At 38.3% G+C, this 25,005-nt stretch overlaps 1 protein-coding gene and 1 long non-coding RNA gene across 3 annotated transcripts in view; one reads left to right on the forward strand and one right to left on the reverse strand.

Moving 5' to 3' along the window:
- Positions 1-27: 27 nt before the first annotated feature.
- On the reverse strand, positions 28-22,116 carry EIF3M (eukaryotic translation initiation factor 3 subunit M). 2 transcript variants are annotated; one of them, XM_053562922.1, is made up of 12 exons: positions 21,971-22,065; positions 20,167-20,264; positions 19,142-19,274; positions 17,478-17,616; positions 17,038-17,161; positions 16,779-16,873; positions 8,426-8,509; positions 6,791-6,890; positions 5,673-5,754; positions 1,646-1,789; positions 690-750; positions 28-225 (listed from the first exon to the last, which is right to left on the reverse strand). In XM_053562922.1, the coding sequence occupies exons 4-12, from the start codon at positions 17,600-17,602 to the stop codon at positions 105-107; spliced, it is 936 nt and encodes a 311-aa protein (XP_053418897.1). In that variant the 5' UTR covers positions 17,603-17,616; positions 19,142-19,274; positions 20,167-20,264; positions 21,971-22,065; the 3' UTR covers positions 28-104. The 2 variants fall into 2 exon arrangements, with proteins under 2 accessions (XP_053418897.1, XP_053418895.1); XM_053562920.1 differs by lacking the exon at positions 20,167-20,264 and having other exon boundaries at positions 21,971-22,116.
- Positions 22,117-22,249: 133 nt separating this feature from the next.
- LOC128566028 (uncharacterized) overlaps positions 22,250-25,005 on the forward strand; it is a 120,067-nt gene continuing 117,311 nt past the window's right edge. The window contains exons 1-2 of the long non-coding RNA XR_008374369.1: positions 22,250-22,386; positions 24,302-24,419. This is a non-coding gene — a long non-coding RNA (uncharacterized LOC128566028). The remainder of the gene's footprint in view (positions 22,387-24,301; positions 24,420-25,005) is intronic.

The following is a 25,005-nucleotide window of genomic DNA, read 5'->3' on the forward strand; positions in this document are numbered from 1 at the left end:
AAATGTACAGACTAGTCAAATTTTTAATTTATAATGTTTTACTGTGATTTAGGTTTTTTTTTTTTTTTTTTCCACAAAAAGAACAAAATTGTATACATAAAAATTCAGGTATCAGAAAGACTCAAAAGGCTATTTTTCACTTTGTTCAAGTTTTGTTTCCAGGCATTAAGTGTGTCATAGAGTTGTTGCCACTGCTGTTTTCCAAATGTCCGATGTGTGCTATGACTAAAAATTGAAAAATTAAAAACAAAGTGTTAGTCAACCTCTTATCCTTTGGTATTCTTTTGTAATATCCTACATGTTTGAATCTAGTTAAAAGCAAGATTAAATATACATGAAAGATGTAATTTAGAATTATAAGAGAATTTGTAGCTTATTTTAAAAAACTCTTTAAGATATTGATCCTCAACCACCTAGTCTCCCGACCAAACTATATAAAGCAGATACAAAAGTCATTAGTATTCTAGCCAATGCTTAGCCATTAAATGAAATGTGCTGGAAAATAGGACTCTTTCATTAAATAAGCTAATCACATCCAGTCTGAACTTTAATAAAATTATGATAAATAGCAACTATTTAACTACAGTCAACTGATAAGAATACCACCCTCGCTCTCTAAACATTTAAGAGAAATAATCGGAACAAACTAAATTGTTCTATAAAATGCTGCAAAGTATTAAATGTCTTACCTGACAACTACTTTTCTCTGGGTCTGATCAATTTTGCAGTAGACCATTTTAGTTCTTACCGCTGAAAAAAGATGTCGTATGTGGTATGTTATATGGACAATTTCAAATAAAAAAGCTAAGGTATGAAACTCTGATTAACTAAACCATAATAAAACTTTACACTGTTTCCAACATTGTTTTACAAACTGACCGTTGTACTCTAATAAGCAAGCAGTATGAAGCCAAGAGGAAGGTTATGTATTTGTCATATCTTTATCAATATTACATACAATTTTTATTAAGAATATTATAGGTGTTCTCCCCCCATTTTTTGGAGGTGTTCTTTCCTCCATTTCATATGGAAGAAAAAACTATTTTCTTAATAAATTATTACTTCTTTGCAGGACTGTTTAAAACTTAGATCATTAGAAAAAAAAACCTGTCAATGGTTCTGTGCATTTTATTACCTTAACGTGCACAATCCCCATTTTCAAACTTAAAATTCAGAAAACAAATCCCTGATTAACAGTTAAATCCCTTTACAATTGTTGGGGAAGAGGTCTTGTTTCTAGACTATATATAAAAAATTGGTAATAGTTAACATTTGCAGATCATTTGCTATGTGCCAGGCACTATGCTTTATCTGCAATCATTCATTTAATCTTCAATCACAAATTCCTATTTCACAGAGGAAGATCTTGTCATACACTCAGGTCTGATACTAAAATCTGTGCCTTATAACTAATATGGTATAAGGCCTTTGTTTTATATTATTTCTAGGGATAAAACCAATACCAAAAACCATCCAATTTAAACTCACATTGAATTTTCACTATACTACAAATATATCTACTAATTAAACACATTTGCAAACAAAAGAATCTAGCTTTGTTAGTGTAAGAATCAGTGTCGAGATAAAAATACTATGTTGACATAGAAGAGAAATCCTAGAAGTAAATGAAAATGTTCTGTCTTACCATCAATAACAAATGCTTCAACATCATCAGCTCCAATTTGAAGTTCCTGCTGCATTGTATCAAAAGAAATTTCTTTATTTTCCACTGCCATTCCCATAAAGGTAAGTAATCTCATTTTTGCCATATTCTGTTCATGTAATAGGCCTAAATAACATACAGTGAAGCCTGATGAGTATCCCTTATTAGTTAAGACTTGTACACTTAAATCTCACATTAAATTATGGAAATTACTGTTTGAGCATTTATGTAGAATAACTTTGACAAAATTTCTTACATTTACAAACCACAAACTGACTTCATAATGAAGTTATGAAGTACAGTAGAACCTCTGTAAGCTGACCGTCTAAGGGACTGTAACAAACTGGTCAACATATGGATGTGGTCAACATAAGGATCTAGGCCTACTGTGTATGTACATGTGGTGCATACCTGGTCTATGAAAATTAGGTCAACTTAAGGAAGTGGTCAACTGTGGAGTTCTACTGTATTTAAAGTAATTTTTCTTGGGAGGCCAAGGCAAGTAGATGGCTTGAGCTTAAGAGTTCAAGACCAGCTGAGCAAGAATGAGAGTGGGTGCCTGTAGTCCCAGCTACTCAGGAAGCTGAGGCAAGAGGATTGCTTAAGCCCAAGAGTTTGAGTTGCTGTGAGCTATGATACTATGACACTCTACTGACAAAGTGAGACTCAGTCTCAAATAAATAATTTCTGTATTTATTACTACTGCCATAGGTGATAGGTTCATAGTTAAGAATGGGCTATACAACTGCTTTTAGGTCATAAAAGTTTTTTTTTTTTGAGACAGAGCTTCAAGCTGTCGCCTTGGGTAGAGTGCTGTGATATCACAGCTCACAGCAACCTCCAACTCCTGGGCTTAAGTGAGTCTCTTGCCTCAGCCTTCCAAGTAGCTGGGACTACAGGCGCCCACCACAATGCCCAGCTAGTTTTTGGTTGTAGTTGTCATTATTTGGCAGGCCCAGGCTGGATTTGAACCTCCCAGCTCTGGTGTATGTGGGTGGCGCCTTAGCTGCTTGAACTACAGGCGCTAAGCCCTAAAAGTTTGATGCATTTTGTATTGTTCATAGTTAATACATTTTAGGAGACAAAATCTACAAAGTACCTTTCATTAAGAACATTTTCTATTTAGTGAATTACTAAGCTTTTCACCAATAGTCTTCATTTAAACACACAGGATTCCTTGTCTACTTAACTAGCTTTTCTGCGTCAGCAGAGCTGAGCATAACTGAGCATACATATCATTTTCAGTTATGACAACAGTCCATTTTGCTTCAGGTCACTTTGGATTTAATACATATAAATTAAACTGACAAAATGCATTTAACATGTATAGGCCTTACAGGTGGTACTACATAAAATTAAAAGTACTATGAACAGTGAGTGATATTTTATTCTTTATAAGGCAAAATTAGAAATTATATAAATCAAGTTTTGCGCTGTAATTTTCAGCATAGAAGAAAACTTATAGAATTATCTAGTCCTGATCCTTTAACTTTAAAAAACAAAACTGGGGAGCGAAGAGATTAAATGACTGACTTATATAGTCACAGTAGGCAGTGCTGGGCCTAAAAAATAGATTCATTTACAAAATAAAGGCCAGAAATGAAAAAAAGAAGTATAAATCCTAATCATAGCATGTTACATATAACTTGTGTTGATGCTACATTAATTATAAAGACAAGTTATTAAAAATCTAGAATTATGGGCGGTGCCTGTGGCTCAGTCGGTGGGGCGCCGGCCCCATATACTGAGGGTGGCGGGTTCAGACCCGGCCCTGGCTGAACTGCAACCAAAAAAAAAAAAAAATAGCCGGGCGTTGTGGCGGGTGCCTGTAGTCCCAGCTACTCTCGGAGGCTGAGGCAGGAGAATCGCTTAAGCCCAGGAGTTGGAGGTTGCTGTGAGCTGTGTGAGGCCACGGCACTCTACCGAGGGCCATAAAGTGAGACTCTTGTCTCTACAAAAAAAAAAAAAATCTAGAATTATTTATATTTTCCTTTTCTCTAAGCTTTGAAATTTTATAAAATCAGCAAATTAAGTGCCCTATAATAATTAAGAGCTTCAAGTTTGTATTGTTAAAAAAGTTAAGCACTCCATGATTTGAGATTTATAACATTCATATATTAGTGGAAGACTAGGGAAGCCCATTAATACAGGGCATGTTCATCTGTTAATTAGGTGTAATTATGATACAGGCTTCCTATTTGGCACAGATTCAACAAAAACATGATCATCATAATTCAAATGAATGAGGCACACAAGTAAGTATTGCTAACTAGGTTTAATGGAAATCTACAAGCATCAAAAAATCAATTAGTGCACATTAACCCTAATTAACAAATGCAAATTAGATGCTGATTAACTGTGAAGCACAAAGGTAGCAACTGGATAACACCAGATTACATGTGGACATGTTAGGGCAATTCAGTTGACACAAGATAATGCTATTGTTGGCCCAAGTTGTCAGTGTTAATAAAAGAAAATGTTTTGACAAACTGATTGCCACCTGTGGAATCCAGACATTTGTAACCAGACTTTCAGCTGTAATAAATGTCTAATTATACGTCTAAAATAAAAAAGGACACATTTAATAAACTGCTTTTGGGAAAGCATCTGAAACAAATTTCTAATAGAAGATCATTAATTTGCATAGATGTTCCAGAAACAAAAAGCAACTGAGGAAATCTGATTTTAAGATGGAACAATACATTAACAATGTTAAGGATTTTTTCCTATAAGAAAACAAGTATTAAAGATTTTCTCAAAATTCCTTAACATTCCCAGTTCTACGGACATATATGGTTCTCTTTCATATGATAAAATCATAGTAACTCCTGAAATTTCTAAGACATGATTTAATATACTCTTGAAATTAAAACTTATCAGAGGAATGATTATCTTGCATGTGAAAACATTCTGTCTAAAAACACTTCAATGTTTAAAGTGATTTTTAAAAATCACATTTTAAGCCTTCAGGGTCCTTGTCCTGAAAAATCAAGCTATTAAGTCAGTGAAGTATGAGTTAAAGACTTCTAGGAAGCTGCGCTTTGATAAAACTAGATACTACCTTTAAAGAGGAAGTCACAGTGTGCTGTGTCATATTTCAATTTTAAAGTTATAAAAAATCTAATTTTATGGAAACATTTATTCATTACTAATATGTCAAAACCTTAATGCAGTAATAAAAAAATGTGCATCATTGAGCAATTTCTGCATTGTCACTGACCCCTATCTTAAAATGCTGCAATATAGAAAACGCAATTTTAATGCATGCAATAGCTTATGAACCAGTGCTCCTTTGAAACAGTCAATTACACATCAATGGGGGAATGTCAAAGTGTTAATTACTACTCCTTTTTCCTTGGTGCGTAAATAAAGAGGTTGCTGACATTAACATTCCATCACATAGCTTCATGCCACATAACAAATTAACTGGGACAGAATGTGGTTTTCTGGGTCTAGTGCACCTTGCAAAGCATTCTTTATCAACACACTTGCATCTACTTTATCTTGGTGTATTTCAAATGCCTTATTATGCACAGAATAAGTCAATCTGCCTCACTTCCAGTGGCTACACAAAATTTACAGGTGTCAGGAATTAATGATTACAAAGTTAAGGACAAGTTTAATCAAATTAGATTAAAATTACATACCTCACCTATATGCATTTCAGTGCTTGTTATACAGTAAATAGCACATTTTCTTTTTTTTTTGTAGAGACAGAGTCTCACTGTACCGCCCTCGGTAGAGTGCCGTGGCGTCACACGGCTCACAGCAACCTCTAACTCTTGGGCTTACGCGATTCTCTTGCCTCAGCCTCCCGAGCAGCTGGGACTACAGGCACCCGCCACAACACCTGGCTATTTTTTTGTTGCAGTTTGGCCGGGGCTGGGCTTGAACCTGCCACCCTCGGCATATGGGGCCGGCGCCCTACTCACTGAGCCACAGGCGCCGCCAGTAAATAGCACATTTTCATCTCTCTCTATCCCTCAAACAATAAACCCCCAAAACTTACCAAGTGAATCAATGAAGTCTTTATTATTCTGATAAAACTTGACATATGATGCCAATTTAGCACTCACAAAAATGGTTAAAAGCTATACAAATAAGAGACCAAAAAAAAAGATAATATCAGTTCAGAATCAAGACTCTTATACTCAAGATCTTTAAAGACACCGACAACTAACAATAAAACTCTACATTTCTTTTACTGCAGAAATATCTGATTCATCAAAATACCACTCAAACCATCGGCTTTTGCATGGCTCACTTTAAAAATGAAATAATCAGTAAAGTAAGCTCTAAATTATTTACACTGAAAGATGGTGCTTAATGGCATAGTCCAAATGGAAATTAATTCAAAATGTATTTATTCTTGCACTTGAAAAGTGTGTTCAAGTTTGATGAGAATATTTCAGATTGTATATGAAACCCGCACATTGTACCCCTTGATTGCACCAATGTACACAGCTATGATTTAACAATAAAAAAATAAAAAAAAGGCAAGAAAAGTGTGTTCATGTTTTTAGATACTAGATTTACTGGCCAGGCATGGTGGCTCACACCTGTAATCCTAGCACACTGGGAGGCGGAGGCAGGTGGATGGCTTGAGCTCAGGAGTTTGAGACCAGCCTGAGCAAGATCTCATCTCTACTACAAATAGACAAATTAGCCAGGCATTGTGGTGGGTGCCTGTAGTCCCAGCTACTTGGGAAGCTGAGGCAAGAGGATTGCTCAAGCCCACGAGTTTGAAGTTGCTGTGAGCTATGATGCCACAGATCTCTAGTCAGGGCGACAGAGAGGACTCTCTGTTGTCTTTAAAACAAACAAAAATTGATTCATCTTCCTAACTGGGGCTGCAGACCGTAAGTCATAAAAAGAAATCTGTATTATCTAAGCCCATGATGACCATGTAAATGTGATGAAGGAAAGGGTGGAAACACAGGACTGTGTTCAGGGGTTGGAGAAAAGCTAGTCCTAAATATCTGTCTGTTCCTGATATAAAAATAAATAGTTCCTATGTTTCTGGATCTTTCCCATACTTTTCATTAATGCAAAGATAAAGTACTATTTCAGTTATTATGTAAGATTTAGGAAAAGAACATCCTTCACATTAAAGGAGAAGCTACTTACGTCATGAATAAGCTCGCCTTCCAAAAATTTGACTGGTTTTAAAGTAAGAAGGTGGTCAAAGAGAAATGCATTTGGATCTTTCAATGCTCGTACAATACACCTTAATTGGAAAACAAAAATGCCATCTCAAAGTTTTGAAATCCCAACTTTTCATGGACTTTTTGCAAATCAGAAAACATACTTAGTTCAGTAAAATAAAAATCATATATATATATATAGCATTAAAAAGGCTACAGAATGGAGTTAAGACAGACCAATAAATCTATTTATCAGCTTTATCTGTTTTAGCAAAGTGAAATACAATAGATGTAGATACAAACATAGCTGGAGAGAAAGTGCCAAATAATCAAATAGCAAACAGGAGCAGCACCATACGCCAGACAATGCTTTATATGCATTGTTTCTCATTTATTCCTCACAACAACCTAAAAACCACATGGTACTATTATTCCCATTTTATCGATGATAATGAAACAGGCTCAAAGAACAAGTAACTTGCCCAGTAATAAGTACTGATTTGGGATAGAGTAAGAATTTAAATGTAGGACTGACCTCAAAGTAAAGGATCTCTACTAGCTACCCTTTTTACAAATTTACTGTGCATAGGTCCACATGAAGCAAAAACAAATTTCATGATTCCTACTTCTCAAGATTTAAAAATCCTATCCTATTCTTATTGTTACCAGTTAGATCTAGAACCGTTTAAAGCCATTATACTTACTAGCAATGGGCTGATTTTTAGCAAGCCACCAACTTTCCCTCTACATGCCTTAATATTAACATAAACTGACCCAAGACTAGGTTCTATTTCTTAGGTTGGGATCATCACCCCTATACCAACAATACTCCACAGAGAAAATACCATGCAGCTACTGTATCTTGCTGTGTATAACACACACCTACGATTTCGGCCCAACTTCCAGGAAACAACCCTCGAGAAAGTGGCTGGCTCTCGACTGGGAGACCACATATCTGGGGAGGATAACACTCCCCTGGTAAATATGCAGATTATAGCAGCCTCCTACAGCCACCCACTCTGTGAAGTCTGCCCTTTCTCTTTCTCCTGGGAGGACTTGCCTCCCTACCACACAGGGTGCCAAAGCTGGTTGGTCAATGAGCAGCCAGGTGGATCCTCGGGTATGCCTAAGGCTCTCAGTCCCTTCTGTATAGCTGGACCTTGGCCATTGCTCTGCATGGCAGTGCCCTGGCTTGTCAGGCCCACTACTGCCCCCACCCGATTGTGGTGCTTGGTAGAGGCCGCTCTGGTCCGCTCCTGTGGGATCCTGGATCGTCCTGGAATGGAACCCTGTGTGTCCAGCTGGTCCAGGCAGCCTGCTGAGTTCCTGCTTCTGAGCTGTACTACCCATGTATAACATGCATCCTTACTTTTCCCTCAAAAATTTGGGCAAACTATGTGCATTATACGTAGCAAAATAGATTATTTCACATACAATCTATGGTTCTTCCAATACCAGTTCTTCAATTTTAGTATCTACATAGAATCACCAGGGACACATAGTATCAAATGGCTTTGGATCACTGGTGGTTGCAAGCATGATTTGAGTTACAAAATTCAGTACTACAGCTAACCTCTAAGTTGCTGACAAGCACTCAGTACAGCATATTTAATTTTACCTGTGGGCATCGACTCGAGCCTGGGAAGCATTGTCCTCCGTGTAACTTCCAAGCAATTCCACCATAACTTTTGAAGCAGCATCACTAAAAAGAAGTACACTTTAGGAATCTGAAGTATTGCCACTATCATTCATTCATTAAAAAAAATTTATTTGAACCGGGGTCCCCTTTTGTGATCTGGGCATAAGGATGGTGTCATCATCATAGCTCACAGAAACCTCAAACTCCTGGGCTCAAGTGATAGTCTATAGTCTCCCAAGCATCTGATACTACAGGCATGTACCACCACACTCAGCTAATTTTTCTATTTTTTGTAGAGACAGGTCTTGCTATATTGCTCAGACTAGTCTCTAAACTCCTGACCTCAAGGGATTCTCCTGCCTCAGCCTCTCAAAGTGCTAGGATTACAGGTGTGTGCCACCATACCTAGCCTAAAAATATTTTTTAAGTGCCAGGTTCTGTATTGATTTTATAAAATATATGTGGTTTCTAAGAGAGCCATAGTCCGAGTTTGTAGGAAAAGTCACTGAATTTTCCTTTTAGTGAGAAAGACAGACAACTAAGGAAAAATAACTAATGAATAAGTGCTATGAAGACAAGTGGTGATGTAATAAAGTAACAAGGGCAAAAAACTGAAAGAGGTGGCTACTTTAGGTGTGAGCAGGGAGGCTCTCTATAAAGAGAACATAGGTAAGATGAGACCAAAAGTATACAAAATATCCTTTTATATCCTTTTCTTGACTATAAAAAGGTCTGGGGGTAGAAGGTAGGTTAAGATACCTTTCTGGGCAGAGAGTGGAGAAAAATGTTTTACATGTCCTAGGACATGTATGTTAGGACAACATACATGAAATTGAGCTAACACCAAATATTTAAATAACTCTACTTAAAATACCCTTCTAATTAAATAATTTATCCTTAAAATTACATAGATGATCAATTTTCACTGTAGGGAAAAGGGTAAAATAATTAAATCCATTCCATTTGTACTCTTAGAAAATGTTCATCTTCATTATTTCCTTTAAACTAATCAATCCCCACTTTGTAGAAAGTATATAGAAAGCTTTGATTATTAGAAAAAAATCTTGTTAAAAACATTCTTTCCCCATGTCTGGACTCTACTTGGATAGTAAAATCAGTAGGACCTATATCATTTTAAAAGTTAAACAGCTGGGAGTGGTGGCTCACACCGGTAATCCTAGCACTCTGGGAGACTGAGATGGGTGGATTGCCTGAGTTCAAAAGTTTGAGACCAGCGTGCGCAAGAGCGAGACGTCACTTCTAAAAAAAATAGGCAGGCATTGCGGTGGGTGCCTGTAGTTCCAGCTACTTGGGAGGCTGAGATAAGAGAATCACTTAAGCCCAAGAGTCTGAGGTTGCCGTGAGCTGTGACGCCACATCACTCTACTGAGGTATACAAAGTGAAACTCTGCCACAAATAAATAAATAAATAAATAAATAAAAAGTTAAATGGTATTATAAAACTGCTTTCAAAACTAAGGTTTACTAATATATAAATATCATTATGGACATGGCTAAACTGTAATCGGCATTTTTTTTTTTTTTTGAGACAGAGCCTCAAGCTGCCACCCTGGGTAGAGTGCAGTAGCATCACAGCTCACAGCAACCTCCAACTCCTGGGCTTAAGCGATTCTCTTGCCTCAGCCTCCCAAGTAGCTGGGACTACAGGTGCCCACCATAACACCCAGCTATTTTTTGGCTGTAGTTGTCATTGTTGTTTGGCTGGCCCAGGCTGGATTCAAACCCATCAGCTCTGGTGTATGTAGCTGGCACCTTAGCAGCTTGAGCTCCAGGCACCGAGCCTGTAATCAGCATCTTAAAGTGATATAAACAGCAGGCTTAGTGATATGTACTCATAGTCCCAGCTACTCTGGGGCTGAGGTGGGAAGATTGCTTGAGCCCAGGAGTTCAAGTACAGCTTGGGCACACAGTAGAACCTTGTCTCTAAAAAAAAATTAAATAAATAAATACATAGTGATATAATTATAAAAAACCAAAGAAAAACTTTAAGAAAAACCACGTTCTGGGTGGCGTCTGTGGCTCAAGGAGTAGGGTGCTGGTCCCATATGCCAGAGGTGGTGGGTTCAAACCCAGCCCCGACCAAAAACCACAAAAAAAAAAAAAAAAAAAAAAAAAAAAACACGTTCTACTTATTGTTAATTATTTTGTTCTATAGTGCAAACATAGATATATGTAATTTTCCAGTTTTAGCAGCCACAGTATACTTCAATCTAGTACATGTTATCATTTTAATTCACAAAGATCATTTTAATTCACAAAGATCAGATAAAATAATTTTTAATTTCAAAATATTAAGGGTTACAAATGTTTTTGTTCATGGATACCTTGTATAATGCTTTAAAGTCAGGGCTTTTAGTGTGCCCACTGTACCTGACAGGTTAAATTTTTACCCCTCATCCAGATAAAATAATTCATTTAAAGTACACAGCATAGTATCTGACATATAGTAAGGGCTTTAAAAGGCACGACACCATCTGCACTCAACACTACCAATATAAATAAAATTATGAAGGGAGCACCTATAAATGACTTTCTTGACCGGAATTGTTAATTACAAATCTCAGAATTCTACTATTTGAAAGTGGGAAAAAAATCTTTTTTTTTTTTTTTGTTTGTTTGTTTTTTTGGCCAGGGCTAGGTTTGAACCCGCCACCTCCGGCATATGGGACTGGCACCCTACTCCTTGAGCCACAGGCACCGCCCCAGGGAAAAAAATCTTATGTGTACTAAAAAAGAAAACCAAATCTCAGAATTTAAGTTAGCAGAATAATAGAAATTTAGTGTTTAAATATCCTCTTCCAGTTCCCCAGTGTGGGTACCATCTATCCACTCAGTGCCTTCTTGGGAATTAGGTCATAGTCTAAATTCTGAGTAAGACCAGCAATCAAAGGACCAAGAAAGAGTAATTTACAAAGGTATCTGAGAATGAACAGCCAAAGAGGCTGGAGAAAAATAAGGAGACTGGTGTCATTTAAGTCAAGAGAAGAGTTTCTATGAGGGAAGAGGTACGATGGTCACGCACTGCTAAGGTCGAGAAGATGAGATTCCTTGCCTTCAGAGCCTACAATCTCACTTTTTACAAAAGGCATTAATGCTTAGAATAAAATTAGAAGGTGCTGTAAAGGGAGCACCTACCCTAAATATGAGATGGGTGTTTCAGGCAGAGATGAGACCTAAATTAGACCAGGGTAGGCAAATTTTATAGACAGGGCCAGAGAGTAAATATGTTAGGTTTTGCAGTTTATTCTCTGTGCAACTATTCAACTTTTGGCAAAAGCAACCACAGACAATATATAAATGAATAGGCATGGATATGTCTAATAAACTTTATCAATACTGAAATTTGAATTTCATACAATGTCCACATATCAGGAAATATTTTTCTTCCTTTTTATTAACCATTTAAAAATGTATAAATCATTCTTTTTTTTTTTTTGTAGAGACAGAGTCTCACTTTATGGCCCTCGGTAGAGTGCCATGGCCTCACACAGCTCACAGCAACCTCCAACTCCTGGGCTTAAGCGATTCTCTTGCCTCAGCCTCCCGAGTAGCTGGGAATACAGGCGCCCGCCACAACGCCCGGCTATTTTTTGGTTGCAGTTTGGCCGGGGCCGGGTTTGAACTCGTCACCCTCAGTATATGGGGCCGGTGCCTTCCCGACTGAGCCATAGGCACCGCCCGTATAAATCATTCTTAGCTGTGGACCATACAAAATCTGATGTCAGCCCCTGGTCCAGGCTGGAAAAGAACATCGCGCTTTTATACCTGACAAAGGTTCGCTATGTCTAGGGTGTGATAAGCAAGAGGAAGGGTATGGGTGTGTAAGACAGAGACAGAGCGAGATCAAAGGAGGGTATATTTATATACACCAAAGTTTTTGTAGTCTGCTACTACTCCACTTGAAAATGCAAAAAGATCTTCATCACATTCACCATGCTAAAGCAATAGGTCAGAGCTCATGTTAGAAGGCCTTGCATGCCATTCTAAGAATTTTATGCTGTATCGTAAAGAAAATGAAAACTTAAAGAATAATATGCTTAAACATGTTTCTGAAAAAAACTGTGGTTGCACAGGGGAGAAGTCACAGAAGACAACTTGAGAGACTGTTGTGGCAACCCAGAGAAGTGATGATGACAGCTACAGAGATGTAATCACTGAAGAGGGAGAAATAATTAGGCCTGGTGAATAAATAAAAGAGATAAAGGAGAGAAAGGAATCAAGGATGTCATGTCTCCCTTAGGCAATACTCATATGCCATTTACTGACAATGACAGAGACTTAAGAGGTAGAAAATGATATATTCACTTAGTCACATTGAGATAAGGCACCTGTGGTTCCACAGACAAGTGGCAACAGGTAGAAAATGTTTGGGCATAAAGATCTGAAGCTCAGAAGTCTGAGTTACAGTCATGAATTTTCATTTCACATGTAAGAGAAGCCATGGGAACAGACAAAATGAAGTAGGGAAAGAGCAAAGAAGCAAAAACTGGAGAATAACAAGGAGTAAGTCAAGAGAAGAATTTCTATGAGGAAAAAGGAATCATGGCCATACTCTGCTGAGAGATCAAGAGAAGACTGTCCACTGGACTGCATCTATTCTTAAAAACAAAGGGAGCTAAACTCAAATACAAGAAATTAACTTCCTCCATCAGGAAACTGGGCTTTTACAATTGCAGTGCTTTAAAGTATTTTTATCTGATTGCCTTAGGAAGTTCAAACCACTACTTCCTGTTGTCTTACATCTTTGTCTCTTGTAGCTGCTGCTTTTGCCACCTTTTTTCTTTGTTAGAAATAGCCATTCATTCAACAAATATATACTGAGTGCCTACCAGTGTTAGATACTACACTAGAAAGGAAAAGAGGAAAGTCCCTGCCATCATGAAACTTATTTTCTAGTGGGGACAGACATACGCTAAACATACAGTATGGGTAGTAAGTGCAAAGGAGAAATAACAACGCAGGGATGGGAGAAAAGCAATGAGGGAGTGGGAGTACTATCTCCTACACAGGGGCCAGTACAGGCATTCCTGATGAGTAATACTCAGGCAGACTTAAGAAGGGAGGGAGCCATGTGGATATCTGGGAGAAGAGTGCTCTAAGAGGTGCCAGCACCAAGGTACCACAGGAAGGTTCTGAGTAAAAGAGAGACATAAGCTGATCTTCCGCATTAAAAAGAACATACTACTACATGGTGGCGCCTGTGACTCAGTCGGTGGGGCGCTGGCCCCATATACCGAGGGTGGCGGGTTCGGGCCCGGCCCTGGCTAAACTGCAACCAAAAAAATAGCTGGGCGTTGTGGCGGGCGCCTGTAGTCCCAGCTGCTCGGGAGGCTGAGGCAAGAGAATCGCTTGAGCCCAGGAGTTGGAGGTTGCTGTGAGCTGTGTGATGCCACAGCACTCTACTGAGGGTGATAAAGTGAGACTCTGTCTCTACAAAAAAAAAAAGAACGTACTACGGAGGAACAAGGACCAAAACAGAGTATAGTTAAGAGGCTACTGTAATAATCAAAATAAGAAATGATGTGGCTTAGACCATCTGACAGCAACAGGGGTAGTGAGAAGTTGATCAGCTTATATTTATTTAGGGCTGACAAGATTTGCTGGTATATTAGATGTGGGATAGAAAACAGAGAAGTCAAGGGTGAACCCCAGGTTTCAGTCTCAAGCAATTGGAAAAATGGAAACGGCATTTCCCAGAGTTGGAGAAAACAGAAGCAAACATCAATGGCTTACTTTTGGATATAAAGTTTGAGATGCTTTTTGAACGTAAGAAGGGAAATGTTAAATAGGAATAGACGTCGGAGTTTAGGGAAGACATAGAAGAGGTAAAAATTTACAATTATCAAGCTACAGATGGTGTCTCAAGGTACGAGACTGAATGAGATCACCTGAGGCAGCGACGTCTCTCCATTGTGTGCCCTGGGGTAGGTTTAAGAGTATGGGAGCTGCTTTGCTGGCTGGGAAACATGAATGGCACGGACTGGCCTCGCAGCAAGGAGGGCAGGGAGGGCAGGGATGCTAAGTGTCCGGTGGTGGACTCAACAGTCAACAATCAGCAACACAAATGACTGTCCCCTCCAAAAATACATTTAGCTCCCAGACGCCTCTACAATCACAGCAAAAAAAAAAAAAAAAAACAACAGAAAATGAATGTAATAAAGCATGAAAGGTCCCAGGACTGAATTACTCCAATGTTCAGAGTTAGGGAAGATGAGGAGAAACCTACACATGTGGAGTTGTCAATGAGGTCAGAAAAGAATCCACAGAGAGGGTCCCAAAGCCAACTGAAGAAAATGTTTCAAGAAGGAAAAGATCATCTGACACAAATGCTGCAAATATTTTCTAACATGTTTAACATCAAGACGTCCAATGCTGAACAAATGGGTACGCACATCCTATCTTGCCTGGTGAGTAATTATCACCTCTGATAAGCACAAGATATTCACAGGGAAATCACAACACCCAAACACCCATCATTTAAAATTACTGAGTCAAAAAAATGAACTTTTTCTTTTTTTTTTTCGGCCGGGGCCAGGTTTGAACCTGCCACCTCCAGTATGTGGGGCTGGCACCCTACTCCTTGAGTCAGAGCCGCCGCCCTAGAAAATTAACTAACTTCTTAAAGGTGATCTTAAAAAAATGAAAAGGAGAGAGAAAGGAATACTGATATCCAACACTGAGTGTTTTTTCAATAATAAGGTTTTAAGAACTTTTTACATACATTATCTTGATTTTGTTGACAGCCTTGGGATAAGTACTATTAGTATTTCCACTTTGAAGTTGGACACTGAGGTCCAGACACGTTAAGTAATTCATTTGGGGTCACACAACAAGCAACAAACCTAAGACTTAAAGCACAGCAGTCTGACCCCACAGCCTGCATGTTTAAAGTTTGGATTAAAATATGGATTCTTTCTCCAATAGTTTTCAAGTCCTCCATCTGAAAAGGACTCCGTTATAAGCTACTTAATCTTAACACTTTACTGACAAATGGCGGGAAAACTGTCATGAGTGCACCAGCATGCAATAGACAGTGTCTTCTGCCTCAGAATGAAAGCCAAGATCCACTACTATCTTTTATAACATGATGTTCCAACTTTCTCAACAAAAACACAAACATTTCCTCTTGTAATTTATAAAATTGTTCACAAAAAACTTAATTACTTCATTTAAAATAACAGAAACATCCTACCCTTGCTGATTCTAATACATGAAACATTCCAGCAATAAAAACCAGTATAAAATTTGTACAAGAAAATGAAACTGAAGAATGTTACATCACTATGTAAAAAGAGAAATTGAAAAGCTAGTGCAAAAAAGCTGAAAGTATCCTTCATCACACAAAACAGCACTAATTCTATAAACTGGGCCAAACTTATTATCTGGCAGGTCCTAAAACTGGGTAAAGGCAGTCCCTGAGTTATAAACATCTGACTTACACATAACTCACACTTATGAATGGAGGTTATTCCAGGTAATAGGTAATTGTACCTGTTCTAACTTACATAAATTCAATTTAACAACAAATCTACAGAACTTATCCCGTTTGTAACCATATACAGGCCTGTATATGAAGAGTATTTGGGGTATAAAGTTTGCTGGGTTAATGATAAGACTTAGAAACCCAAGACCTTGAGAAGCTCAACAGGTACACATTTGGTATAGTCTATTCCTTATACAGGAGACTGTGGTAACTTCTGATTAGTTAAAAAAAAAAAAAAAAAGCGATAGTACTACCCTGTACAAAGACATCAAATAGTTTCATGTTACATATAGCTTTGGGATTAATAATCATACCACTTTTAGGCTCAGCACCTGCAGCACAATGGTTACAGCGTTAGCCACGTACAATGAGGCTGGTGGGTTCGAACCTGGCCCAGGACAGCTAAACAACAACTGCAACAAAAAATAGCCAGGTGTTGTGGCGGGCGCCTATAGTCCCAGCTAGTTGGGAGGCTGAGGCAAGAGAATCGCTTAAGCCCAAGAGTTTGAGGTTGCTGTGAGCTGTGACACCATAGCACTCTACGGAGGGTGACATAGTGACACTCTGTCTCAGAAAAAAAAAAAAAAAATCATACCACTTTTAGAACAAAAGCAAGTTTTGCTTTTTAAAAAGTTTAGAGATGAGAGAAAACTACTTTCATTTTTATAGTTATCTTTAACTTAGCAGGCAAATTTTATAGAAATAGATTTATAGAAACTCTTTGGAGAACAAAGTAAAGCAAATTACAGGGCCTACTTGTCTTTAAAACATTCCCACCGTTTTATATTGTCTGCTGAGTTGTAAGTTAGTTTATTACTTCTAAATTACCTTTTCTTACAGTCCACAAGTGACTCATAAAGTAGTCTTAAAAGGGTGTGTTTTTTCTCAGTGGTGAGATTCCAGTCAGAAATCCATTTTCTAACCTACAGAGAGATTAACAAAAAGAGATAATCTGTAACCCAGCTAAATATATTTTTACAATTGAAAAGATAACATTTAGAATACGTGTATCTGCTACTTCAGCTATACGTGTAATATAAAGGTACATTTCTTATAAACAGAACAAGTATTCCACATAGTAACTCACTTGATCCAGCTCAGTTGGAATGTACTGGATGGCCCCACAAGATGCTGCCACTTTAATAAGGCTGCAATACACTGTGTATCTTACAGGAGTGTTCTTGTCCATCCCATGGAAAAGGTTGCTCAGCCTGATTAACAAATAATAAAACAACATTTGAGATTAGTAGCCATGGTATTAAGCCCTGGTATTAATTATAGTCAGCCATGGTATTAAGCTATCTGCTCTCACAACAAACCTGTGGCAGGTACTATTAATAACTTCATATTATAAAGGAAGAAACGGGTACGTTTAACCAAGAAAGGTTAAACGACTTGTCCAAGGTCACAGCTAATGAGAGCAATATCTGAGAGTCAAGTTCCAGAATTCCTGCTTTGAATCATTAAAAGTTAATGACAGGAAAATAGTCTCTCAATATACCAAAGCTTTTTCAATTCTTAACTTACAACTGCAGTCTCAGAGATGGGCGTTCACCTTCACGAAATTTGACCAGCTTTTCGCAAAGGCTTTCAATCAAAGCTTCTTGTTTGTCTGGTTCCAAGATCAAGAGGAGGGATACCACACTGTTCATCACACTTTCAACATCTGCAACACAATCAACCATGAAAGTACAATATCCAATGTGTCCTGCTAAATATGTAGTTCCAATGTTTTAATACAAAAACCATTAAACGTAAGACACCTTTTTTTTTTTTGAGACAAGAGTTTCAATTTGCTGCCCTTGGTAGAGTGCCCTGATGTCACAGCTCACAGCAACCTCAAACTCTTGGGCTCAAGCAATTCTCTTGCCTCAGCCTCCCGAGTAGCTGGGACTACAGGCGCCCGCCACAACACCTGGCTAGTTTTATTAATTTTAGTAGAGATGGGGGTCTCACTCTTTCTCAGGCTGGTCTTGAACTCCTGAGCTCAGGCAATCCACCTGCACCGGCCTCACAAAGTGCTAGGATTACAGGTGTGAGCCACCATGCCCGGCCATTTAAGGAAAACTCTGCATATACATATAGAAAAGCATTTAAAAATCCAAGTTGTTAACTTTCTGGTTGGGTTACTCATTTTCAGGTATTATAAATGTTAACTATATCCCAAATTTCTTCTCTAAAATTTTTTTAGTATATGTGTTGCTGAAGCAAACACCCAAGTTTAAGTGTCAAACCTTAACTAGAGATTTCAGGACTACTGATTTTATCTTAGTAAGTAGGAAATAAACCTAATAATAAAATGGCTTTTAGATTACTTGAAATTATATACTATGTACTATGAATCTAAACCTTATGTTAGTTTTTTTTTCCAGGGGCCAGTGCCCTACTCCTTGAGCCACAGGTACTGCCCTAATCTAAACCTTATGAACAGGAAAGAGCTTCATTTTTTTCTTCAGATCATTCTGAACCAATCAACATTTAATGTGTGAATAACATTCAAGAAATAAATAAATGTGACATTAAAAAGATGTTTTCTCAAAACAGGCTCACTGTACAGGTAAAATAGATTAGATAAACTGAAAGTATGTGCAATGATAAGATTAAAAACAATAGTGCTTATACTACAGTTAACAACACATACTTCAAATAGCCAGAAGAGAAAACTCTGAATGTTCCCAACTCAAAGATAAATGTTTGAGGTAATGTATATCCAATTACTTTGATTTATCATTACACATTGTATGCGTCTATCAAAATATCACATGTACCCCTAAAACACAACTATTACGTATCAATTTTTTAAAAAAGTCCTAAGTTCTGAAATTAAAAACATACAGATATTTGTGAGTCTGTGGGTTTTGCGTCCACAGTTTCAACCAACTACAGGTGGAAATATTGGTGGGGATGACAATAAAAAAAACAACAATAAAAAAACCCAGTATAACAACTATTTATACAGCATTTACATTGTATTAGGTATTATAAGTAATCAAGAAATGATTTAAAGTATATACGAGGATGTGTGTGGATGATACACAAATCCACAGATTGTGTGTAGTATCCACTGGGGGGGCCTGGAACCAATCCCCCTCCACCCTACCTGGACACCAGGGGACAACTATATAATTCACAAAATTTTAAAAATAGATTCTTATTATTAGTGAGAAATATTAGAAAAATTTCAAACATACCTTTATCATCTTCCTTCAGACACACATCACAGGCTTCAATAATTTGAGCTAAATCTACATGAAGTCCACCTTCTGAGTTCTCTTCTGAGATCTCAGCTCCTTTAGATTTCAGATAAGCACGAAGTTCAGCAGCCTGTTGAATCAAATAGTTACCATATAGCTACAAAACCAATTATGAATGACAAAATATAAAATCTCAACCCACTCTGTCCTATTTCCTATTTCTGAAAAAGTAGAATGCAGATACAATGTTTAACTACTTCAAATTATTTTAAAGAACTCTCTCACCTCATCATGATGACAACCTTACAGGAGTCCAAAGTTTTTCTCCACAAAGCCCAGTGGCTCCTTAAGATCACCACTTGCATGGATTACCTACAGAATTTCTCTCATACCATCTGTACTGTGCTAGACTTCAGTATACAGCAAAAACCTTTCTGAAGTAACTCAAAAGTTTCCCCGGGGGAGGGGGGAGGGTTGGGTAAAGAGGGCTGCTGAGAAGAAGAAATCAATCTGACTTGGTAAATTTAACTATTTTGAAGGATACGAAAAAATTTTTGTACTTAAATGTATATAAAAGTATTTATAGCTACTAGAAAAGTCAGATACTACCTTGGCAAAAGAGTAATTATTAATTATGTATTAGAGAACCTATTTGAGACTTTTGGGAGCTGCAAAGACATAATGCCTGTGAATGATTCCTTAGAACAAAATATTTATATCAAATTGAATTTTTATAGTCAAAAAGCACCTTTGGATCTATAAAACAGGTGAATAGTATCACATTCATTCATTTGGACATTTCCTACCCTACTGCCTATCCTATTTAATAAACTTTTGCAGATTTGTCACTAGGGCAGCCAAACAAATGCAGGTGCTTTTAAAGATAATAAAATGAGGATGTGAAACAGGCAGATGAAAAAATACCATTAATAAATGTACAGGTATCACATTTTATAGCCCAAACTAAAAGAAATCTTGCTGGAGGCCACCAAAATTTTTAACCCCAAAATACATTTAGTTACCTCAGAGAAGTATATTAAACCTAGAAATCTGATGGTACTGTCCTTTCAGGTAAGAAGAACACAGTAACTTCACACAGGAGTTAGCAGTATAAGGAAGACTTGAAGAAAAAAAAAAGAACTGTCAAGCATGCTTCTCTATGAAAGATGGTCCAATCAAGAAAAAAGGCATTGGTATGGCTCAGTGCCAGTAGCTCAATGGTTAGGGCGTTGGCCACTTACACCCGGGGCTGCCAGGTTAGAACCCGACCTGAGCCTGCTGAACGACAACTACAGCAAAAAAATAGCCAGGCATTGTGGCAGGCACCTGTAGTTCCAGCCCCTTGGGAGGCTGAGACAAGAAAATCACTTGAGCCTAGCAGTTTGATGTTGCTGTGAGCTGTGACACCACGGCACTTTGAGGGCGACATAGTGAGACTGTCTCAAAAAAAAAAAAAAAAAAAGGCATTGATCCACTTTTGTATAAGCAAAGCAAACTTTTTCTAATAACTATTCAATTAACAGTTTATTGTTTTTATGTCATCCTCACTGGCCACAAGTGGTTGTGGAGCAGTATAAGCAAAAGAAAACAGAAAAAAGGTTAAGAACTGCATTTCTTAACCGGAATCAAACTGAGAATCTGACCACTGTTAAACTCCTGAAGCAATCACGTATGTTCCTGTGAAAGGACTGGCTAGTGTGAAACTCATGTATCACAAGAACAAAAGCATAAACTAAGAAATGACACTTTAAAATATGATAAAACGACACATTTCTCCATCCACAAATTTTTGGGTACATTAACAAAAGGTCAAATACTTTTTCAGTAACCCAATAGCCAACTGTTGGTAATATACTTCCATTCCTATTCAGGTTATTTGTCTTTTCCTTTCTGTTTAACTCCTTCTCCCTTTTTTATTTTCCCTAACTTTGCTCTTCAGGGCTGCAGGACTGCATTTCTACCGAGGGGGTAAAAAAATCACTTCTGCAATTCTAGAATTTATCTTAGACTAGTAAATAATGAAGATATGGAAGCCAAAAAGTCCTTGTTAGTGGAGTAGCAGAAATAAACAAAATTACAAACTTAAGACTTCAGAGAATAATTTTCAGCTGCACAAAGTTAAAGAATATCATTTCATATTTAGTTTAACCCCCACCAATTAAACTTCCCTTATGGGAAAAATGAGAAACATCAGCCCTGCGTACCAAGGGCAAACTCCAAATGGGAAATTAAAATACATCCAGATGGTGCAGCAGGTGTGTGCTTGACAGGTGAGGGAGGAAGTGACACCTTATCTCCGGGATACAGAACTCTCACCTTCGCTTTCTAGTACTAGAAAGCACTGGTCTACATATAAAATACGATCAACTTCGCCTTTGTGATCGCACAGTAATAAGTGATTTTGATTTTTAGGTCAAAATTACTTTTCCTAGACTGCTTATGCCGACTACAGATTCGCCACCTCCTACTCCGGATGCGGCAGCATTTGGGGAACGGAAGTAGACTGCCCTCCTAATCAGTCAGAAAGTTATTATGTCCTGAGAAGTGACTCCACACTGGGAGAGTCCCGACGCCGACCTGGCGGTGGAGGGTCAGGGCCCGCGCTGGGAGCGCCGACCAGCTCGCTGGTGGGAACCGAGGCCAGGAACTCGCGCCTGTGCTCGCGGCCTCCCCACTCCCGCGTGTGGGAGGCAGCTGTGGGTCTCAGCCCCGCAGCCAGCTCCAGGAGGAGGCGTCCTGCCCGCCCGCCAAGCCTCGACAAAGGTCCCTCAAGCGCCTGAGGCATCCCCAATCCACCCTGCCGGCACCCGCAGCCGGACAGCACACCTGGTCTTCCTCACTGATGTCGATGAAGGCCGGGACGCTCATGGTGAAGGCCCGGGTACCCAGGACACGCCACTCGCAAACCACGCCGACCGGAAAAGGGAGCTGGGCCGCGCGTCGGTGCCACACAATCGCTTCCGGGTTAACCCACGCGGATCCTGGTGGGGGCGGGGTCACACGGAAGGGCGGGGCCAAGAGAGCCAATCGTATCGCGCGGCCTGGCCGTGACTGGCGGAGTGGCGGGCGCTCTAGGGTGGAACTCGGGGGCGGGACTTGCTGCGCCTTAGTCCAGCGTCTGCTTCTGCGGCTTTTGGTTTCTGGGACCGAATAGCTGCCGGTCCTTTTCCTTGTATCTCTTCAGGCACCCTCGTAAGTCAACTTCCCCGCTGAAATTTTAAGCTTGTTCGGTCGTGCCAAATGTGAGTGGGCCTGTGGAGCAAGTGGAAGTCTCATATACTACTACTGGGAATGTGAAATGATACCCTTTGCAGTACAGCGTCAGTTTCTTAAAAAGGTCAACATGCACTTACCATATGACCCAGCTATTTTACTACTAATTATTTGCCCTTCCCCAACGGAAGTGAAATGTCCATACAAAGATTTGCACAGCACTGTTCATCGCAGCTTTTAAAAATAATAGCTTTATTGGGATAAAGTTTACCCTTTTAAATTACACAATTAAGTAAGTTTTAGTGTTTTCCCAGTTGTACAACCATCCATCACCACTATCTAATTTTAGGACATTTTTCATGACTCCAAAAAGAACCCATATACCCATTAGCTATCATTGCCCAAGTCCTTGGTAACCACCACTTTACTTTCTGTTTCTATGAATTTGCCTTTTGTGGACACCTGCTACAAACAGAATCATAACCTATATGGCCTTACGTGTCTGGCTTCTTTTATTTAGCATAATGTTTTCAAGGCTCATATACATTGTAGCAGGTATCAGTCCTTTATTCCTTTTTATTGCTTAATATTGCATTGTATGAAGGCTATGTTAACCAGTTTGATGAAAGTATTTCAAATTGTATACAAAATCAGCACATTGTACCCCATAATTGCATTAATGTACACAGCTATGATTTAATAAAAAAATTAATATTGCACTGTAATGGATATGCCACATTTTGTTTATCTGTTCATCCATTGGTGGACAATTGGATTGTTTCCACTTGTGGTTATTATGAATAATGTTTCTACTAACACTTGTGTACAACATTTTATGCAGACATAAGTTTATATTTCTCCTATATACCTAGGAGTGGAATTACTAGGTTATACGATAACTTTATGTTTAGCTTTTTGAAGAGCTATTTTCCCAAAAAGGCAACAGCTGTACTTTTAATATTCCAAAACAGAAAACAACCCAACTGTTCATAAAGAAGTGAATGGAGTGGATGAAAAGAATTGCTATATATTTATGTATTGGGCTACTATTCTGCAATGCACAAAGATGAATTATTGATATATGCAACAACATGGATGAATCTTGAAACAATTTTCCTGCGTTAAAGAAGCTAGACATATACTGTATAATTCTATTTATATAAAACTCTGGAAAATACACACCAATCTATCAGTTTTTCATGATAGTGGCAGTACTATGGATTGTTGTTGTTGCCTTGGGTGGGGGACTGATCAAGGAACAGGGAGAAATGGGTTACAAAGAGACATGAGGAAACTTGGGTGTTACGGTATGTTCATTATTTTGGATGTGATGATAGTATCCTGGTTGTATCTTTATATAACTGGGCTAAGTGGCTCATGCTGTAATCCTAGCACTTTAAGAAGTCAAATCAGGAGGATCAAGGGTCGCTTAAGACTGGGAGTTTGAGAGCAGTCTGAACAAGAGCAAGATGCCCTTCTCTGCAAAAATCCTATTATCCTTTTAACAAGTTCCTGATACAAAAAAGGTGTAGTAAGTTTTTGTTATACTAGTGAATGATACCCTGAAAGTTAACTCAGTAAATTGATTAGCAAAAAAACTCTACAATTGTTTGAAATTTTAAATTTGAATGAAAATAATTTAATTTTGAATGAATATGAATGATTACAACATTCTAGAAAGACCATAAAATAGAATTTTTTTAAGTGTGTCTAAGACTGTCAACCTGATATCTACCCTCTTATGCCATAGTAGTAGACCGTTGTAGATGTAGCAATGTATCCTTCTGTGAAACTACATTTATCAGCTTTATTATAGCTAGATGTAACCAATGAGATGCAGATGAAAATCTTGAGAGTATCTTCTGGGAAAGCTCTTTTTGGGAGGCAACTCAGCCTGGAAGCTGACTGTTTTGCCCTTGCCCTTTCTTCCTTTTTGCTGCCTAGAATGTGGACTTGATGGTAGGAGCGGCCACAACCAAACCAAAGACATGGCCTTGAGGGCGGAAGCCATGATAGTGGAGAAGAAAGAGGAAGAAGCCATATGCCCGGTGATGTCAGAAAGGTGTGGTACCAGCCCATGACTATCTCTGGACTTATTATATATTAAAAAAAAAAGAAATCTCCATCTTGTTTAATGCACTATTGGTTTGCTCTTATATACAGATAACCCTAATCTTGATTGACAGAAAAGTTTGAAGTCTAAAGTCATAGGTCTATAAGTGAAAGATTTATATAAGTGCACGTTAACAATTTTTATCATGCATATTTATGGTGGGAATCTTAGAATCTTAGCGCTGTTTTAGTGAAACGCTGAATTTACAAAGCTCGTAGCATCTAAGGATCTCAGAGATTTGTAGCTAATAATTAAATTTTATACTAGTGGTGCAACATATGATTATAGTGACTTTATAGGTGAAACAAATGATATTTAAGCCGCTTGATTGGTGGCTTACTGAAATACATTGTACCTGAGCTGTAGATCCAGCAGCAGAACTGATACAGTACCTTAAATCTCAAACATTTAGACCATTTGAAAGCATCAATCTTCCCATTAGTCATTGTACTAGGAGAAAATTCATAAGGTTAATCTCTTCACATCAAGTGACACAGCTGGTTATTGAAGCATTCATAAATCTGTTGAATTGAAG

Source organism: Nycticebus coucang, chromosome 14 (genome assembly GCF_027406575.1).
Source record: "Nycticebus coucang isolate mNycCou1 chromosome 14, mNycCou1.pri, whole genome shotgun sequence".
Lineage (NCBI taxonomy): Eukaryota > Metazoa > Chordata > Mammalia > Primates > Lorisidae > Nycticebus > Nycticebus coucang.

Bases quoted from the DNA above. Each gene is read 5' to 3' on its own strand.
- EIF3M (XM_053562920.1), bottom strand. From the start codon at position 22,012: ATGAGCGTCCCGGCCTTCATCGACATCAGTGAGGAAGACCAG. The intron at 5,755-6,790 runs GTAAGTAGCTTC...TTATTTGTATAG, and splicing joins AAGGCGAGCTTATTCATGAC to CTTTTAACCATTTTTGTGAG. The intron at 226-689 runs GTAAGACATTTA...TTCAATTTTTAG, and splicing joins CAGAGAAAAGTAGTTGTCAG to TCATAGCACACATCGGACAT.